The 18,254-nt window shown below is 28.9% G+C and overlaps 4 protein-coding genes across 4 annotated transcripts; 2 read left to right on the forward strand and 2 right to left on the reverse strand.

The window, feature by feature from the left end:
* Positions 1-138: 138 nt before the first annotated feature.
* LOC134834541 (transcriptional adapter 1-like) lies at positions 139-1,453 on the forward strand. The gene is made up of 3 exons (XM_063849259.1): positions 139-381; positions 441-1,068; positions 1,126-1,453. The coding sequence occupies exons 1-3, from the start codon at positions 204-206 to the stop codon at positions 1,250-1,252; spliced, it is 933 nt and encodes a 310-aa protein (XP_063705329.1). The 5' UTR covers positions 139-203; the 3' UTR covers positions 1,253-1,453.
* Positions 1,454-5,457: 4,004 nt separating this feature from the next.
* LOC134833716 (putative hydroxypyruvate isomerase) lies at positions 5,458-7,163 on the forward strand. Its single transcript, XM_063848136.1, has 3 exons — positions 5,458-5,959; positions 6,015-6,190; positions 6,753-7,163. Exons 1-3 carry the CDS (start codon positions 5,622-5,624, stop codon positions 7,055-7,057), a joined length of 819 nt encoding a protein of 272 aa, XP_063704206.1. The 5' UTR covers positions 5,458-5,621; the 3' UTR covers positions 7,058-7,163.
* Positions 7,139-9,046, reverse strand: LOC134833717 (gustatory and odorant receptor 22-like). Its single transcript, XM_063848137.1, has 4 exons — positions 8,172-9,046; positions 7,578-7,737; positions 7,327-7,488; positions 7,139-7,270 (listed from the first exon to the last, which is right to left on the reverse strand). The coding sequence occupies exons 1-4, from the start codon at positions 9,029-9,031 to the stop codon at positions 7,160-7,162; spliced, it is 1,293 nt and encodes a 430-aa protein (XP_063704207.1). The 5' UTR covers positions 9,032-9,046; the 3' UTR covers positions 7,139-7,159.
* Positions 9,047-10,732: 1,686 nt separating this feature from the next.
* Positions 10,733-12,067, reverse strand: LOC134835186 (glycoprotein 3-alpha-L-fucosyltransferase A-like). The gene has a single exon (XM_063850057.1). It carries the CDS (start codon positions 12,065-12,067, stop codon positions 10,733-10,735), a length of 1,335 nt encoding a protein of 444 aa, XP_063706127.1.
* Positions 12,068-18,254: the final 6,187 nt, after the last annotated feature.

An 18,254-nucleotide genomic window follows, 5' to 3' on the forward strand; every position in this document is an offset into this window, starting at 1 on the left:
TGCAATTTTTGCAATGAAAAACGTAAACAAACTTTTTGAGGCCTAATTTTGTTCTGTGCTGTGATTGGTTCATTTTCTAAAAAGAAATTTTTAGGCCCAGTGCACATTTGAAGTGTTTTTGTTTATGTCTGTGTCGCAAAATCGCATGAAACTAAAGAAATTTAAAAATTTTAAAGGATTTTAAAGGAAAAATCGTAGAAATAATGGCACAACCGCATGAAAAAGACAAAGTCTTGGTGGCAAAACAGGCGTTAATGGCCAGTTTAGGCGATGAATTGTGGGCACGATATTTGAACAACATGAAAGCCTGGTTCCGACAGAAATGCACGAAAAATGAGTTCGATATGGCTTGTCGGAAGCTCTTTGTGAGTCCAAATCAAGGTAAAATTTCAAAATTTTTCATCATAAAAACAAAATTTTAATTTTTTTCGTAATTTTAGCTCGCTTTCATAACCAATTCCTCCTTGCGATTCTCAACAAAATCGACATCCTCGAACCAGTGAAAGTCAAAACAGACTTTGACGAGGCCTCGTCTCCCTTTAGCATGCAAACCAAAGGGAATCATCATCATCATTTGACGAAAAAACGAAAACGTCTCTCGGAAAATGCCACTTTTGAGCCGTCGCCCGTTTTTGACTATCTTCCATGCGAAAGTTTCGTGGATCACACTCCCGTTAACGCGACACCTCCAATTTTGCGGTATGTGGCACAAGAAATGTTCCTGCCTGATTCCGGGCTGATTATGGGACGATTGATGGTTGCCTCGTGGGAAGCTGGGTTAACGAGTGTCGATGAAACAGCAGTCGATTTGATCGTGACGGGCGTTCAATTCCTGCTTAAAAACATTTTAACGTCCGTTATTACGAAAAAGAAGCATTTTCGGGCGACGGCAGACACGAAATTCATGTATGACATTGGAGCGCCGCTCAAAGATCCGTTCACGAGAAATACCGTGACTCGACAAAAAGTCGACGATGAACCGATTGAGCTTGACAAGGAAATTTCTTCTTTTAGTCTGCAACGAAGACCTGTTGGGGATAGTTTATTTTTGTCAGCGTGCGAGGAACCGTAAGTAAAAATTCTTTAAAACTAAAAATTTTTATTAAAATTTAATTTTTTCAATAGAAATCCTGTGCCAAGACGAAGAATTACAACGTTGGACCTCTACAAGGCGCTACAAGATAAAAATGTGATACCATCACATGCCGTTTACTCCATCAACATTGAAAAAATCTCAAGCATGTTAACGTAAAGTTTAATTAAAATACAAAAGAAATTTTAATTATTATTGTCGTTGTCGATCCAAGGCATTCCATTTTTGCGGTAAACTGTTTTGTAGGCAAAATGTCTTCCGTAAACGCTGCATTTTTCTAAAATTTTTGATTTTACGTGTCCATATTCGGATTGCGAGCTCAAGGGAATGTCTCGTAATTTTTCCTAAAATGCAAAAAATTTGATTTAAATTAATTTTCAAAATTTTTTTTTAATTTAGGCCGCTCCAAATGAAAATTAAAAATAAAATCCGATGCCCCATTTTAAAAGTCAAAAATCCAATGGGGCAAAATAAAAAAAAGTTAAAGGTTTCATCAAAATTGATCGTTTTTTGGTGTATTTTCATAATTTTTCAAGACATTTTCAAAAAAATTTATAAAAAATTTTCAATTATTTTAATTTTTGTTTTGAAAATCATATTTTAACTTGAATTTTCTTCTCTAAAAATATTTTTCATAAAATTACTGAATTTTTTTTTCAAATTTTTTTGACAGTTATTTTTTATGAAATTTTAATTTTTCAATTTTTAACTTAAAATGATCTAAAATAAATTTTTCATTTGAAAATTTCAAAGAAGATTATTAAAAAATAACAAAAATTGATAAAATTTTGTCATTTTGTATGAAAATAAGTATTTCAAAATTTTTTTTTATTTTGCCCCCCTCCCATTTTATTTTCAAAAATTTTGGACTTTATTTTTGATTTTCATTTGGAGCGGCCTTAATATAAAAAATTGTCATTATTTAATTTTATAAAGTTCTTTTTTTATGAAAATTGCAAAAATATCAAAATTTTTTACTTAAAATTTAAATTTTAAGTAATTTTTTCACAATTTTTGTTCAAAAATCACTCAATATTTGAAATTCTTTAAAAATTTTTAACGAAAATAATAATCACGTGGTCTTTTTGTGTCAATTTTGATTAAAAATATTCAAAAACTGCTAAAAATTAAAATTTTACTGAAAATTTTGATTGATTTTTGATGTCAATTTTATCTGATTTTTTATAAGAAAACGACAAGAATTTCGAAAAAAATTAATTTTAACTCAAAATCCATTTATGATGGATTATGGGTATCAACTTTTTTTTCAATATTAATTTTTAAAAATTATTTTGACTTAAAAATGTGCTAAAATTTACTCAAATAATTAAAAATTTTAAAATATTTTGATTGAAATTATCGATTTAATCAAATTTAAGTCAACTTAAAGCTAAAATATTCGAATTTAACTAAAATTTTTGATTAAAAATTTAAATTTTGTTTAATTTTAAATAATAATTAAAAAAAACTGCTAAAAAATTAAATTATTACCTACTAAATTTTAAAATTTTTTCAACCAAAAATTAATTTATTTCCACAAAAAAATAATTTTACCTGATCATGAATCCTTTCCATGTAATACTCAATATTGCGTCTATCGCCTCTCCTTTGACGCGGATTAAATTCCGAAAAATTGCGATAAAAATAACTATCAAAGATCAAATATTCCTTCGTTGGTGCTGACAAAGCGCGTCCTTCCATCGCAAAAGCTGCTCACAAACTAAGCAAAAAAAAAAAAATTCAAAACCAGGGCAAAACAAAATCGACAAGCCAATTATTTATTGCACTAAAAATTTTGAACAACAACCGAACGAGTGAATGTGTGCCGAGAAGTGAAATCAACCGACTGACATGAGGATTAGATTTTTTTTTCAAGGCTTGCTTTATTGCTTTTTCTCAAACATGAAAAGTTAATATCATTTTTTTTGTGGCTGCACTTTTCGTGCATGAAAGCCCTTTTACTGGTTCACATCTATGGATTGTTTGTGTTTTATGGGACAACTGTTGCATGGTAAGAGTTTCGTGGCTTGAAGTTGCTTTTGTTGTTAGGAGGCGTCGAATTTTCTGGTTTTAAGGGAAATTTTTATTTTTGGATGGGAAATTTCGTTACCCTTAACTTTTATTCTATTTTTTATTAGGTGTTAGTTTGAAGTTGTTAACAACACAATAAAATTGTATCGCGAAAATAGCAAATGTTTATCGATTTTCTGACATTCAATTTTGAGTTTATGATGTTTAGTCAGACAATTATGCAAAAAAAGGCTTTGAAAGTGAAATTGTTTCATTCTTGGTAAGTAAACCTTTTTTTTTATCAAATTTAAAATAAAATGTATGAAAAATTTTAAATTTTTGTTACAAATTGAAAGAATTGAAGCTTTGTATATTCATGCCCCATATTGAGAAAAATTCTTATTGCATAAAAGAGGCAAAAATTTTTCGATTTCGGTGCCGGTTACTGATTATGCAAAGCTTTACCTTGAAAGAAATAAGTTCTTGACTTAAAATTTAAAAAAAACTTATGAGGTTATAGCTTAAGTTTAAAAATATTTTGGCTTAAACTTAATTATAAGTCAATAGCTCTTCAGGGCAAAAATACTTAAAGTCAAAAGAAAACTTTACGCGTTTAGAATAAGAAAAATTAAATTGGCTTTTGCCTTAAAAGTAGTGTATCCAAAACTTGAGCTTGTTTGCTTGAAGCTCAAGATTTAAGTCTTAAGTCTTCAGAAGTCTATGATTTTAAATAATATTTTTTTAAAAAATAAAAATTTTGTGTTGATAAATTCATAAAAATATTTAAATAATTTAATAATTTTTTTCGTATGTTTGTAATTTTTTTTAATAAATTTAATTAAAATCAAATTTAACTTTTATTTATTTTTTTATTAATTTTTAATTAAATATTAATATTAATTATTAAATTTATTATTTTTAAATTTTAATTTTTTTTCTATATCCGGCTGAATATTTTAAATTTTCAAGTCCATAATAGTGATTAAATACTCATAATATTTTTTTATTTTTTTTTTGTCAGGTAATCCTTCAAAAATCAAAATTTTTACAAAAATTTTTTAAAAACATTTCAAAATTTTTGATTTAAATTATTATCCAAAGTTCACAAATTTGCTTCAAAAACTTTTGAATATTTGTATTTTTAATATGAATTCAGTATTTTCGATCAAACTATGCAAAAAATTAAAACAAAATTGAGTTTTTGGACACACTACTTAAAAGCTGAGATGCTAAAATTTTTAAGTTAAAAATGTTTAAATTAACTTAGGCTTGACTTAAATAAAATTAATTTTCTTAATTTACCAAATTGAATTTTGACTTAATTTTTTTTTTCGTGAGCTTAAGCTTTAATCAAAAACCAATCAAATCAAAAGATTCTTTTGACTCAAACTTAAGTTAAAGTTAAAATCACATAAGTTTTACAAGCTTAAGTTTAAGTCATAAATTTTTGCAGCCCTGCTTAAAAATTAAAAGATGATAAGGTAATTATTTTTTTTTCAGTCAAACTTTTAAGTCAAGATTAATATAAACTTACAAAAAAATTTAGAAAACTTAAGTTAATTAAGTTCTAACTTAAATTTAAGTTAAACGAATTTTTTAAAATTAATTGACTTAAGTTAAGAAGTTAAGTTTAATTTAGAGAAAAAGTAAAAATTAAGTTAAAAGCAGGGTCGAAAAAACTTAAAAGTCGAAAATCGAAACAATTTTACTTTTGACTTAAGCTTAAGTAAAAGACATTTTCAGTTTTACTTAAGTCAATTCATTTGACTTAATTCAGAAAATTTTTCAAGTTTTTTTTGCAAAAAAATGATTTTTTATTTTAAAAATTTGAGCAAAAATCGTCAAAAAGTCAAAAGGTAATTGACTTTTTACTTATTCTTCAGCTTAAGCTTTAGTTGACTTAATAGAAGTCAAAATATTTTTTTTTACTTTTATTCAAGTCAAAGATTAAGCCTTAAAAAGTCAAAAGTAAAAGTCGAAAGTTTTTTCGACCCTGGTTAAAAGTCAAATTTATTTTGAAATTTCGACGAAATATTTTTGAAGAAAATTCAATTTTTTTGAAAATTAAAAAAGAATTGGTAAATTAAGTCAACTAGTTTGACTTAAGTGATTCTTTCTTAAGCTTATTTAATTAATTTAAAGCTTATTTAATTAATTTTATTTAAAGATTTTTACTTGAAGCTTAAATTTAAAAATCATCCTTGTTCATAATTTTAGTTGAACTCTTTCATTTTTTATCAATCGAAATTTCAACGTTCAAAAAATTCAAATTTTATTTCCATTCCGATTCTCCTTTCGACCTTTTCTCATCAATCAGCTGTTTTCTATTAATTTTTATACCATTCACTCCCTTATCACTTGTTTTTGTACATATTCAATAAAATAAGAGCTTTTTAGTAGATAAGCCATTTGTAGTGTTAATATTTGTGTTTCTTCTTCAATTAAAATCAATTACCGTATCTTATCGCTCGCCTCGTCACTCAAATAAATCAACGAACCACGCATTTATCTTTTTATTATGTCACTTGCTGCCACCGGCTTTGCATCACGAATCATGCCTCTGAAATTCTGTGCAAATCTCGCGTTTCAATTCAACGAAGCGGAATCCGTTCTCGAGCGTTTTCGTCTTGCCAAGGCGGCGGGATTTAAAGCCGTTGAAATGGTCTTTCCGGCGAACGTGAATTTGGAGGAACTTGTCGCTGTGAAAAAAGAAACCGGGCTCGATGTGATTTTGATGAATATTGACTGCAGTAATGGAGGAACGTTTGGATGTGCTTCGTTCGTGAATTCGTGTGAGGATTTTAAGAAGAATTTGTTGAATACGATTCGAGTTGCTAAAGCTGTGGATTGTAAAAAGTGAGGAAATTTCGATTTTTTGTGATGAATTTTAATATTTTGTGGTTTTTTTTAGAATTCATATCATGGGAGGAAAACACACAGAAACGCCGGATGAGAAAAATGATGCTTTTTATTTGGCGAATCTTCGAGTTGCTGCGCAGTTATTGAATGAAGCTAACCTTATTGGAGTTATTGAGCCTATTAATAAATATTCTCTGCCTGGATATTATCTGAATTGCTATGAAAAAGGTAAAATATCTAATTTTTTTTCTTAAGGAGCAAAAACGGGGTCAAATTAAGTCCTATTTGGGTCAGATTATACTCTCGGGAGTTAATTTGACCCCTTGAGAGGTTAACTTGACCCCTTGAGAGGCTAATTTGACACCTTGAGAGGCTAATTTGACCCCTTGAGAGGTAAACTTGTTCCCTTGGGAGGTTAACTTGACCCCTTGAGAGGCTAATTTGACCCCTTGAGAGGTTAACTTGACCCCAAATTTCAAAGGGGTCTCTCAAAGGGTCAAACTAACCTCTTATGGGGTCAAGTTAACCTCTTAAGGGGTCAAGTTAATGTTTAAAGAGATCAAGTTATCCTTCCAAGAGATCAAATGAACCTCTCAAGAGGTCAGGTTTACTCCTTAAGGGATCATATTAACTCCTAAGAGGTTATTCTGACCCAAAAAGAGGTTAACTTGACCCCCTTTTCATTCAAAGGGGGTTAAGTTAACCTCTTAAGGGCTTAATTTGACTCTTTTTTCGTCTAAGACTTCTATTAAAAATCAAAAATTCATCTAAAATCTCATATTTTTTGCAGCAATAAAGATCATCAAAGCTGTCAATCAACACAATTTACGTCTCATGGTCGATTTATTTCACATGCAGCACATCCGAGGAGACATCACGAATGGTCTTAAAGAATTCGCTCCATATATCGGACATGTTCAGATCGCTCAGTGCCCTCATCGACACGAACCAGATACCGATGGAGAGGTTAATTGGAAATACGTGTTGAAAACACTTGAAGAACATTACAACGACTACGTTGGTTGCGAATATCGACCATTAGCTGGAACTGCCGAAGGACTAAAATGGATCAAAGATTTCGGTTATGAGCTGTGAAAAGCTCTTTTTTGAATTTATTGTGTGAATTAATCAACTTTTCGTACTACTTTAAAGTATTTTTGAGATTCTACTGAATAAAAACGAATATTTTTATCGTTTTTAAGATGTCATTCCTCCTTTTTCCAGCAATTGTGGCGGAAGTTGTTGTGCGACGAGAGATATTTTGAATTGCAGTAACACAATTAAGTAGATCGAAATTGTTCGAAGGCTCTAAAAAATCAAAATTTCTTAATTTTCAGAAGTTTTTAAACATTTTTTTTACTTACAGCTGTCAATAACTCCCGATTTACGGCGGCATATCCCTTCAAACTGACCGTCGCTGGATTCATTTCGATCGCTTGAATGAACAAGTCAATCTCTTTCTGCGTCGGTTGGTCCACCGTCAACAAATTAATCGATAAAAGCGTGTCTTGTACACCTTGAGCGACCTTGCATACGAATTTCAATTAAAAATTTAAGAAAACAAACTTTGATGAGCGAACTTGAAACTATTTTTCGCTTAATAATTGATGGTTACCTGCAACGTTGCCTTGTGACTGCTGTCGCAAAAGACAAACAACAGGATGGAACAGTACACGGTATCGACAATTAAACCGATTTCCTTGAACGAAAAGTTGAAGCCGTGATCGATGATTTGCGACATGGCGGCGTAAATGGCAATTGTGATGTTGAAAAGCCTGAAAAATAACAAAAATAATTCAGAAATCTCAAAATTTATGGAATTTTGACAAGTTTTTATGATAAAAACTGAAATGTCATCAAAATTTGAAAATCGCTTTTCTGCTAATTCAAACTAACAAAATTAAAAATTTGCAAACATTTATTTAAAACTCATGAAAATATGTTTAAATATTAAGAAATTTCTCGAAAATTTTAAGAAAAATTTGTAAATGTCAATTCAAAAATTGACCGTTAAAAAATTTGAAAATCGCTTTTTTGTTAATTCAAATCATTAAAATTTAAATTTTTTGACTTTTCAATCAAAGTATATAAAAAATTATTAAATTTGATTCAAAATATGAAAAATTTTCTCAAAAATTCTTAAATGTCAGTTCAAAAAAATGACCGTTAAAAAATTTTAAAATCGGCATTTCGCTAATTCAAAACTTACATGAAAAGACAATACGTCGAATATGTTCTCGAATAAGCATTTCCCAGCGCTTGTACCAGTTCACTCAAATTCAACCACAAAAATCTGTACTGCGAGATAATCGAAGCCGTACATTCAATTCCGACATCTTCTCGAAAGCAATCCGACAAGCTCTTCGAAGCCACTCTTGTGCCCAAACAATTGCAATACCAAAGCGCTGCATTCATGTTCAGCATAATGACGATGTGATAATACGCCGTCGTATGCCACAACGAAAATCCATCAAGTAACATGCTGAGCGATAGAAGAAAAACCACGGCACACGTCACGCATCCAATGAACAAAATGATAATCAGCGTCTTCAAAAAGGGAAATTGCAAGGAACGTCCCGTAACTCGATAATATCTCACTTGAAAGGCACCCCACATGGTTTTGTAAGCAGCTACAATACTCGCGACGCCCCATCCAACGAAGGGAATCCAAAAATGCGGCACCAAAAAAATTATGAACAAAATTCCGTAGATATACTCGTCAAACTGTTCGGTATTTCCGAGAATTGTAATTCTTTCGTAGCCCACAATGCAAACCCAGAACGTGGCAAAAACGTAAAAAGTAAATGCATAAATGCTAGCTGACGAGCGCCAACTGAACGTAACTCGTCCCGGAGCTGAGCGCAAAATTGGCATAACCGCCAAGACGCGAAAAAGTACAAGAAGCAGCTTGTGATCACGATAGAACTGGTCGTGTTCTTCCGCCGTATCGCCATCTTGGGAATTTAAGTTGGCACGAGCGATACGTTCGCGTTCACGTTCAATGAGAACTGGGTCGTTCAAGCCTTTTAGATGAAGATTGTCTTTGGAGATTGTAAAGACTTTTCCCATGTCACCTCGGAGCAAGGAATGACTGAGAGCTTCGTCGAATTCGTGTTCTTTGATGGGAAATGACATTTTTTATGTTTTTTTTAGTTAAAAGCACGACACGACGACAGAAAATAAACTGAAAGACTACGAAGAAATGCATTCGTTAAATACTAAAAGGAGTGATGTTGACATTTCATTCATAAATTAAGAGGGAAATACCGTTAAAAATTCAGAAGGGACATTGAATTTTTTTGTTATCGATTTTTTTCGGTTCATGGCTTCGTCTGGTAAGTATATAACTCTATTTTTATAACTTTTTTTCTATCTTTTAAAATATTCTATCTCAAAATGTCGAAATTGAAAGTCAATGTCAGTAAAACGAAATTCACAATATTGAACTATGTCAGCCATATGAAATATTTAGGCATCATGATGAAAAATTTTGCCTGAACCTTCACGCGGATCTTGTCATGAAAAAAAATGTTAAAAATCTCCATTTGCAATATATACATAAATGATCTTCCGAAAGTAGTGAGGCATTGTAATGTTAAAATATTCGCAGACGACACAATTCTGTGGATCTCAACGGTAAACAGTCAAGAAGCATGTCAACGAATCAATGAGGACCTCGAAGCATTATCGCAGTATTTCAAAATGTCAAAATTGAAAGTAAACGTCAGCAAAACAAAATTCATGGTGCTGAATGAAGGCAGGAACTCTCCTGCAGAGTTTGTGATCGATGGTGCACCTCTCGAACGTGTCATCGAGATGAAGTATTTGGCCATCATGGTTGATGAGAAGCTGCGTCTGAACCTTCATGCTAACCTTGAGCGAAAGAAAATTGTCCAAAAAGTCTACTTTATGTCACGAATGAAGAAAATGCTTGACAGAGACACAAAAGTCATGCTATATAAATCACTGATACAGCCGCACATAGACTACTATATCACAATAATGATGCTGATGAGGGACGAGGACATGAAAACAATACAAAGGACATGCAACAAAGCACTGCGGGCAATTCTTCTGAAAGATCGATATGCAAATGTGCAGAGCATGCTTGAGGAAACGAACCTTCTTGACGTGAAGCAGAGGGTCTATTTTAACGCACTAAAGCTGATCGACAAAGCCGAAAATGGTCTACTTCCTGACTTACTCCATAACTTCACGAACTACGAAGAAGAAGTGATTTTAGATTTTCAAACTACTTGACAACCGGTGCGCAGAACTCGCACCGCAGAGTATAACAAAATGAAGCAAGAAGTAATACCTTTGACGAGCGCGAAAGAATTTTTAGCTAACTTGAAAACGTATGTGAAATGCAATTTTTTATCGAACTGAGTGACAAAAAAGAAAAATATACAAAGAACATGCAACTAAACGAAGTAAGCTGATAGGTCGACATCATCTAAAAAACTATGGTTCCATCGAAAAAATAAGTTCCATAAGTTAAAAATAAGTGCTAAAGAAGAATTTTTTAAAAATAATTTAATTTAAAAATATTTGGCAAAAATTGCGAAAAAATTTCAATGAACAAAAATTAACTCATATAAATATTTTTATAATACTTTTTTAAGATATAATATTTCACATAAACAAAAACAAAACATTTGTTCAAATATTTGACAAATAGTAAAACAAATTCTTTAAAAAGTTCTACTTAAAAATATATTTACAAATGAGGCACTAATTTTTTTTCGTTGAAATTTCTCCTAAAAAAAATCAACTTGTACCGTTGAAATTCATTTTCCATCCGTCATTTTGGCAATCTCGATAGAACCATTCTTCGATAGTTGTGTTATATAATGCAGTTTTGGATAGATCCATTCTATTTGGATTGTGAAGCATTGCGCATAAACGACACCAGTACAGTTTATAATAAGTACTGTAATCATCAATATTTTCCCCAGTTCCGCGCCATGCGAAATACGAGTTATACAAGTTGTCATCCTGATCGAGAAGTTGCAAATATGCTCCAAGATGTGCCACGGAGTCGAAATCATCGACATGAACGAAAGATCGTTCCGGCAAAAGACTTCGATACTCCTCAGGACGAGCACCCATCACGATCGGTAGAACTTTGTATTTCAATGACTTGAAAGTTTTTTCGGTAATATAATCGCCACAATCTGCATTTTCGAAAGCCAAGTAGAATTTGTAGTCACTTTCGAGCATTTTGTCACAAGATTCGCCTCTGGGACAAGTTTGATTTTGATCACTGCATTTCCCGAAGATATCTACAGGCAAATACTTTCGCAGCTCTTTTGCTATTTCCATTCGTTTATTGTACGGATGACAATTGGAAACGAACCAGGCGATTTTCTTCGTTTTTCCTGCTGCGAAATTCTCCGTTTGCTCAAGTTGCCTGACGCGATCGTCAAAGTACATCCATTTTCCATAAGGTACTGGAATATCGCTATCATGTCTATATGTTGAGACCCATTCATACTCTCCGACAATTTCTGTTACATAATTCGTATTTTGTATAAAGGGAGGACCTTCAAGCTCAAAAAGTAAACGCAATTGATTTGGATGCTTTTTTGGCTCAGATTTGTGAGTTTTGAACAAAACAAGATCAGCTTCAGACGTGTCTTTGTTATCTACTGTACATGTAAAAACAGGACAAGACTTGAACATTTCAGTTCCAAGCTTATAAAATCCTTTTTCGAACGCTCCCCAACGTTCTGGTTCAACTATACTGATCTTCTTGTACTTTTCAAGAGAAAGATTTTTGGCATAATTCTCATAATTGGGCGGCATATACAAAAGTTGATTTACTATCCGATCGCTTATAGGATCTTCTTTTGGGAAAAGTGGCAATTTCGTAACATCAACGTCTTTGGTCAAATTTTTCCTTTCATTGAAAAAATACAATTCAACAGTTTTTACTTTGGAACATTTTACAATTATTTCTGATTCGGATGGTAGAGGTATAGTAACATATAAACATGTCATAAAAATTGATACAAAAAACGTGAAATACAAATATTTTCTCCTCAATTGAAATTTGACCACTTTTTGTTGAAGTTCAACTGTTTTACGTTCTGTGACTCCCATTTTTGATGTTTTTAATACAAAAATTCAAAAACAACTGAATTTTTTTCCGTATTTTATTGGGATTCTAGTTCTATTTTTTTGTTTACTTTTCACATCTGTTTTGACATTTTATGGTATTATTGACGCAAATTTTTCTTTTTATTAGTTATTAGTTTTTATTCTTTTTATTATTATTATTTCTATTTAAACTTAACTTTAAAATGATTTTTAAGGTCGAAGTCTTAAGTCTTCTAAGAAGTTTTAATTTGTTGACTTAAAGCCTTGACTTAAGTTGAACTTAAGTAAAAGTAAATCAGCTTAATTAGCTTTTTCATTTAAATTTTACTTAAGAAAGAGTTTTTTTTCAACTTAAGCTTGAATTTTACTTAAGAAAGAGTTTTTTTCAACTTAAGCTTGAATTTTACTTAAGAAAGAGTTTTTTTCAACTTAAGCTTGAATTTTACTTAAGAAAGAGTTTTTTTCAACTCGAGTAACTTTCTCTAAATTCTCTAAGGATATAATTAAATTTTTCGAAAATCTCTAAGTATTCAAAAATCCAAACTAAAACCATAAATGACCAAAATTTATAACAATTTCTCACATAATTAACAAACTCGCATATTTTCCTCACCACTACAAGTCATATTCTGTCTCGAGGGATTTCTCTGATTGCTAATCACTTAATTATATCATGAAACTTTTTGACATGATCTAACCAAACAAAAATGTCTCAAAATACAAAGTTTCCTTGTAACAGCCACAAGTAGATGATGAAGAAGAAGAAGCAGAAACCATACAACAAACAGTCTCTATTATAATAATTTATCACGAGAAGAGACAAGACAAATATGTTACATAATGTGTGTGACATTAGACAGGCTTCCGTTTTTCCCCGATAAAACCGAAATTTAATTTGCTTCTAATAAGACACCGACTTCAAGATGCTATCAAAAATGTTTGTTGTGACACATTTTACGAACAGCGAAAGAGAGAGAGATAAATAGTTTTCGATGCGTTTCACGTGTCAAGTCTCGTGTTTCTTTCTACGGAGGAAAATTTTCCATCAAGACGGAGGAAAGCAAGATAATTTATGATTTTGAGTTTTTACCGATATCATCATATCCAATGGAAGATGTACAAGAGATAAAATATAGAAGAGACTAATCAGTACATTCCATTGGGAGAGATCTAATAGTTTTGTTTGTTGTTAACAAGACAATGATAAAGTTTTTCAAAGAATAAAGTTCAATCTTTAAGAATTAAATTCAGAGAGAATGGGATAAGTATGTAACTTTGCTATTAGTTTAACTTGATTGATAAAAGTGAAGCCAGTAGTTGTTAATGAAAAGTTCAGAGAAGAGATACAGCTTCCGAGTAAATTTTTCTTGTTGAAAAAGTATTGAAAATGCAAGAAAATGGCAGTTGAATTAATGGGTCCATTCAGCAGATGTTTTTGCGCAAAAAGGCATTTTTTTCATTTTTTTTTTTCAAAAAGACACAAGCGGTTTGTTCGTTTTGAGCGATTTTGAGCTTCATACTTCATTTCTCTCTCAAAATTTCTCTCATATATGAGAAATTTGATCAAAAAAACTGAGTTGGCTCAAAACGGCTCAAACTGAACAAACCGCTTGTGTCGTTAAAAAAAAATGACTTTTTTGCGCAAAAAGGCATTTTTTCACTTTTTTTTCAAAAAGACACAAGCGGTTTGTTCGGTTTGAGCCATTTTGAGCTTCATACTTCATTTCTCTCTCAAAATTTCTCTCAAATATGAGAAATTTGATGAAAAAAACTAAGTTGGCTCAAAACGGCTCAAACTGAACAAACCGCTTGTGTCGTTTAAAAAAAAATGACTTTTTTGCGCAAAAACGTCTGCTGAATGGGCAAAAATTATATGCGCAAAGTTATTTGAACATCTATCAAACAACAAATTTCGAAGGAAAATTTTCTTCTTTTTGATTGAGTTGAATGTTCGAATTTTTCTTAGTTGCTCTCAGTTTAAATAATTTCTCAGTTAATTCCTTCATTATTTATTTCTCGTAACTTTTTCCTTGTAATTTCTTCATGACACTAAGACGCATATACTTGTAAGTATAGTTTGTAAAAAACTTTAAATACTTTGCTGTTTCATTCATCCGCTTTTTTGTGTATATTAAAACTTTCTCACATGCACCAAAGAAATTGTTTACACAAAAAAATAATAATATAATACATTTTAGCAGAGGAAATGGCGTATGAGTTGAAAAATAATACAAGTTTTAAACATTTCCCGCTAAATGTAGTGGAAACTGTAAATTTAAGCATTAGATATAAAATTTTTCTTCTTCTTTGGGATGTCTTCAGTGGTTTGGAATGCAACTTTCTTTTTATTTATTTCTGGCAAAATAATAATAATAGTTTGGCAGAATGGGAAGAAAAATTCTTCAATTTAACGTTTTTTGCATGCGAGATTTGTGAGTCTCATTGACAATAAATAAGAAGATTCGTTTTGTGAAGGAAAAAAAAAGAAAAATAATAAAAAGAAGGAAATTAATTAAAATGAATGGAGGAAAAATGAATACGAAACGTGAAAAAGTATCATCATTTTTGATGCACTTCCTTTCTTACAGTATTAAAACGACGTTTGATAGAGGAAGTAAATTATAAAAAAAAATTGAAAATTTTTGTGAAAAAATATTTTGATCGCGTTTTATTTGTCTTTTTTAAGAATTTTTTTTTTTAAATTAAAATAAAATTAAAATTAAATTAAAATTAAATTAAAATTAAAATTAAAATTAAATTAAAATTAAATTAAAAATAAATTAAATTAAAATTAAAATTAAAATTAAATAAATTATATTAAATTATTAAATTAAAATTAAAATTAAAATTTAAATCAAAATTAAATTAAAATTAAATTAAAATTAAATTAAAATTAAATTAAAATTAAATTAAAATTAAATTAAAATTAAATTAAAATTAAATTAAAATTAAATTAAAATTAAATTAAAATTAAAATTAAAATTAAAATTAAAATTAAAATTAAAATTAAAATTAAAATTAAAATTAAAATTAAAATTAAAATTAAAATTAAAATTAAAATTAAAATTAAAATTAAAATTAAAATTAAAATTAAAATTAAAATTAAAATTAAAATTAAAATTAAAATTAAAATTAAAATTAAAATTAAAATTAAAATTAAAATTAAAATTAAAATTAAAATTAAAATTAAAATTAAAATTAAAATTAAAATTAAAATTAAAATTAAAATTAAAATTAAAATTAAAATTAAAATTAAAATTAAAATTAAAATTAAAATTAAAATTAAAATTAAAATTAAAATTAAAATTAAAATTAAAATTAAATTAAAATTAAATTAAAATTAAATTAAAATTAAATTAAAATTAAATTAAAATTAAATTAAAATTAAATTAAAATTAAATTAAAATTAAATTAAAATTAATTAAAATTAAATTAAAAATTAAATTAGAAATAAATAAAAATTAATTTAAAATTAAAATTAAATAAAAATAAAAATTAAATTAAAATTAAATTAAATATAAATTAAAATTAAAATTAAAATTAAATTAAAATTAAATTAAAATTTTAAAATTTTCATTTTTTTCATCTTTTTAAACACAGAAAGACTCATAATTGGACAAATTTTTCAACTTTTTAAAATGCATCAAAAATCATGTCGAAGCGTCGTCAACGAAGACGGAAGGCAGGTGTTCAATATAAATTGAATCTTCTCCGTTAAAAAGAATAAACAAGTGACAATGACGTCTATTTTTCTTGCACAATTGCAGCGAAAACTTTTGTCTGCGGTGAATAGACACAGGAACTCATCGTCTTGCATCAGACACCTGAGTGAAAAGTGAAAAATATAATAATTTTCCGTTTGTCACATCTGTTTAGTTCTTGCTGTTTAACAATGAAAAATACAGAAAAATATCAAGTCGAAGAAGAAATTTTTAAAAGAAAGCAAATAAAATTAAGTACTGCCGTAATTTGGCGCAACTAAGTAGAGAAGTTGCTAAATGACTTACCTCGTAATGATACATTACAATTATAATAATTAAAGCAAAATGCTCGCATAAAATATGCAAAAGTGCGATTTGTTCCTTTTCTTACTGTTTGCTGGCTTGTTTGTTTGCTCGTAAATGATTAAATGTTATCGCTAAGCACAAATTGCGCTTTTAATAAATGATAACGAACATGTATGACTGGATGTGGATGGAGTCTCGAACAAGGTACATACACACTAAATTACAAACGGTAAGTAATTATTATTATGAATGTTTTAAAACACAAGATAAATTTGCCCGACTTTGAAACTCTGTGGAATGAAAAAGGTACCAATTTTTCTCCTTTTGAGATTGTTTACTTCATGTGTTTTTTCAAGTAATTTTTAATCAGTCCAAAGTTAACACCTTAAAGTTTTCAAAAAAATATGAACTTTGATAAAAAAAAAACAGTTTTTTTTGTTTCATTAAAAATTGGATAAATTTCTATTAAAAAAAAATATTTTAAAAAAATATTTAAAAAAAATATTTAAAAAAAAATATTTAAAAAAAATTTAAAAAAAATAAAAAAAAATATTTTTAAAACTTTTTTAAGCTATTTTATTGAATGAAATTTAAAAAAAAATATTAAAAAAAAATAATTAAAAAAAATTAAAAAAAAATATTAAAAAAATAAAATAAAAAAAATATTTAAAAAAAAATAAAAAAAAATTATTAAAAAAATAAATAATAAAAAAAATATATTTTTAAAAAATATAAAAAAATAATAAATTAAAAAAAAATATTAAAAATAAAACATTTAAAAACGAACTAAAAAGTAAAAAATAAGAGCCTTAAAAAACGAACTAAAAAGGATAAAATAAGGGTCTTTATTTACCCAAGTCTCTTTTGTTAGCCAAATTTCTTTGATTTTTGGTATATAGGCTTATATGGGAGGGTCCCATATGATGGATGAAAGTTGAAAATCTAATGATGGGCGTACCAAGTGCGAAAAATTTCATTATGTTTTGATCCTACTTTGAGCCCTCTATCTCTTAAAATAAAAAAGTTTTGGCCAGGACAGACAAGTGAGTTGTAGGAAAATGTATATAAAAATTAATTTTGGAAAGTTTTTTTTTTTTTTTGAAAACTTCAGTCAATTAAATAATTGCAAATTTTCATATATTTTGTATAAAAATTTCCGAAATTCGCTAAATTGTATAAATTTTTGGGTTTTGAGCTATGGTTCGTGAAATTTTTATTTTTGGAGTTCATTTAAAATTTAAAAAAAATTTTTTTTTTCTTTGAAGTTTTTCTATTTTTCGGCCAATTTAAGTCGAAAATTAGCAAAATATCCTCACAAACACATTTTTTTAATTTCGAAAAAATTTTTCAAAATTTGTTTTTGGTTATTAAATTAGTAATTTGGCATTTTTAGATTTTTGATTTTTTCACTTATGAGCCGAAAATTCAAAGAAATGAATCTGAGTCAATTTTATTCCATTTTACATCCACAGGACAAATGAAAAAGAGACAGAGAGAGAGAGAAAAACGCGCCACACCACTTCCACCCATTACAAGTCATTAAATATCTGTTGTTGTAAAAGTGGCGTCAAAATTTATTATCTTTATGCACGTATTAATGCACTCGCTCTTTTTACACACAATCTAACAATTATCGTTAATATCTGTTTGTGGCATGGCTGGCATGCAGCAGACAGAACGGGGAACACTTTTAAATGAAAAAAAAAATATTTATTTTTAATGCGATTCCAATGTACCGCGAGTATTTAGTGGTGAATGGTGCAAATGAAAGGAGGTTGTCCATCAAATGATTTCATTAAACGAAAAAACTCAAAATGAAGAAAAAAAGTTATGAACATCCTCACGCGTGGCAGCTACTCGAGGGAGGAGTTGTCGAGAATTGATAATAACAACGTATTAATATATAAATTGTTGAGTTGTAAATTATCCGTAAACACATGAACTTTTGACATCCATAAATATTGAAAACCGGGGGATTATCCAAAGTCAAACACGATTTTGACGACACGTTTCGAAAAAAAAAATAAATAAATTACTTGAAAATAACAATTAAATGACGATGAAAACAATGTGAGAACGAAACAATATCAATTACGAAACATTTTACGTTAATAGAAACAAAAGTAGAGAAAAATGTTGCACAATTTTCCTGGAGCAATTGTAAGAAAATTAAAATGTTATGC

Source organism: Culicoides brevitarsis, chromosome 3 (assembly GCF_036172545.1).
Source record: "Culicoides brevitarsis isolate CSIRO-B50_1 chromosome 3, AGI_CSIRO_Cbre_v1, whole genome shotgun sequence".
In the NCBI taxonomy this organism is placed as follows: domain Eukaryota; kingdom Metazoa; phylum Arthropoda; class Insecta; order Diptera; family Ceratopogonidae; genus Culicoides; species Culicoides brevitarsis.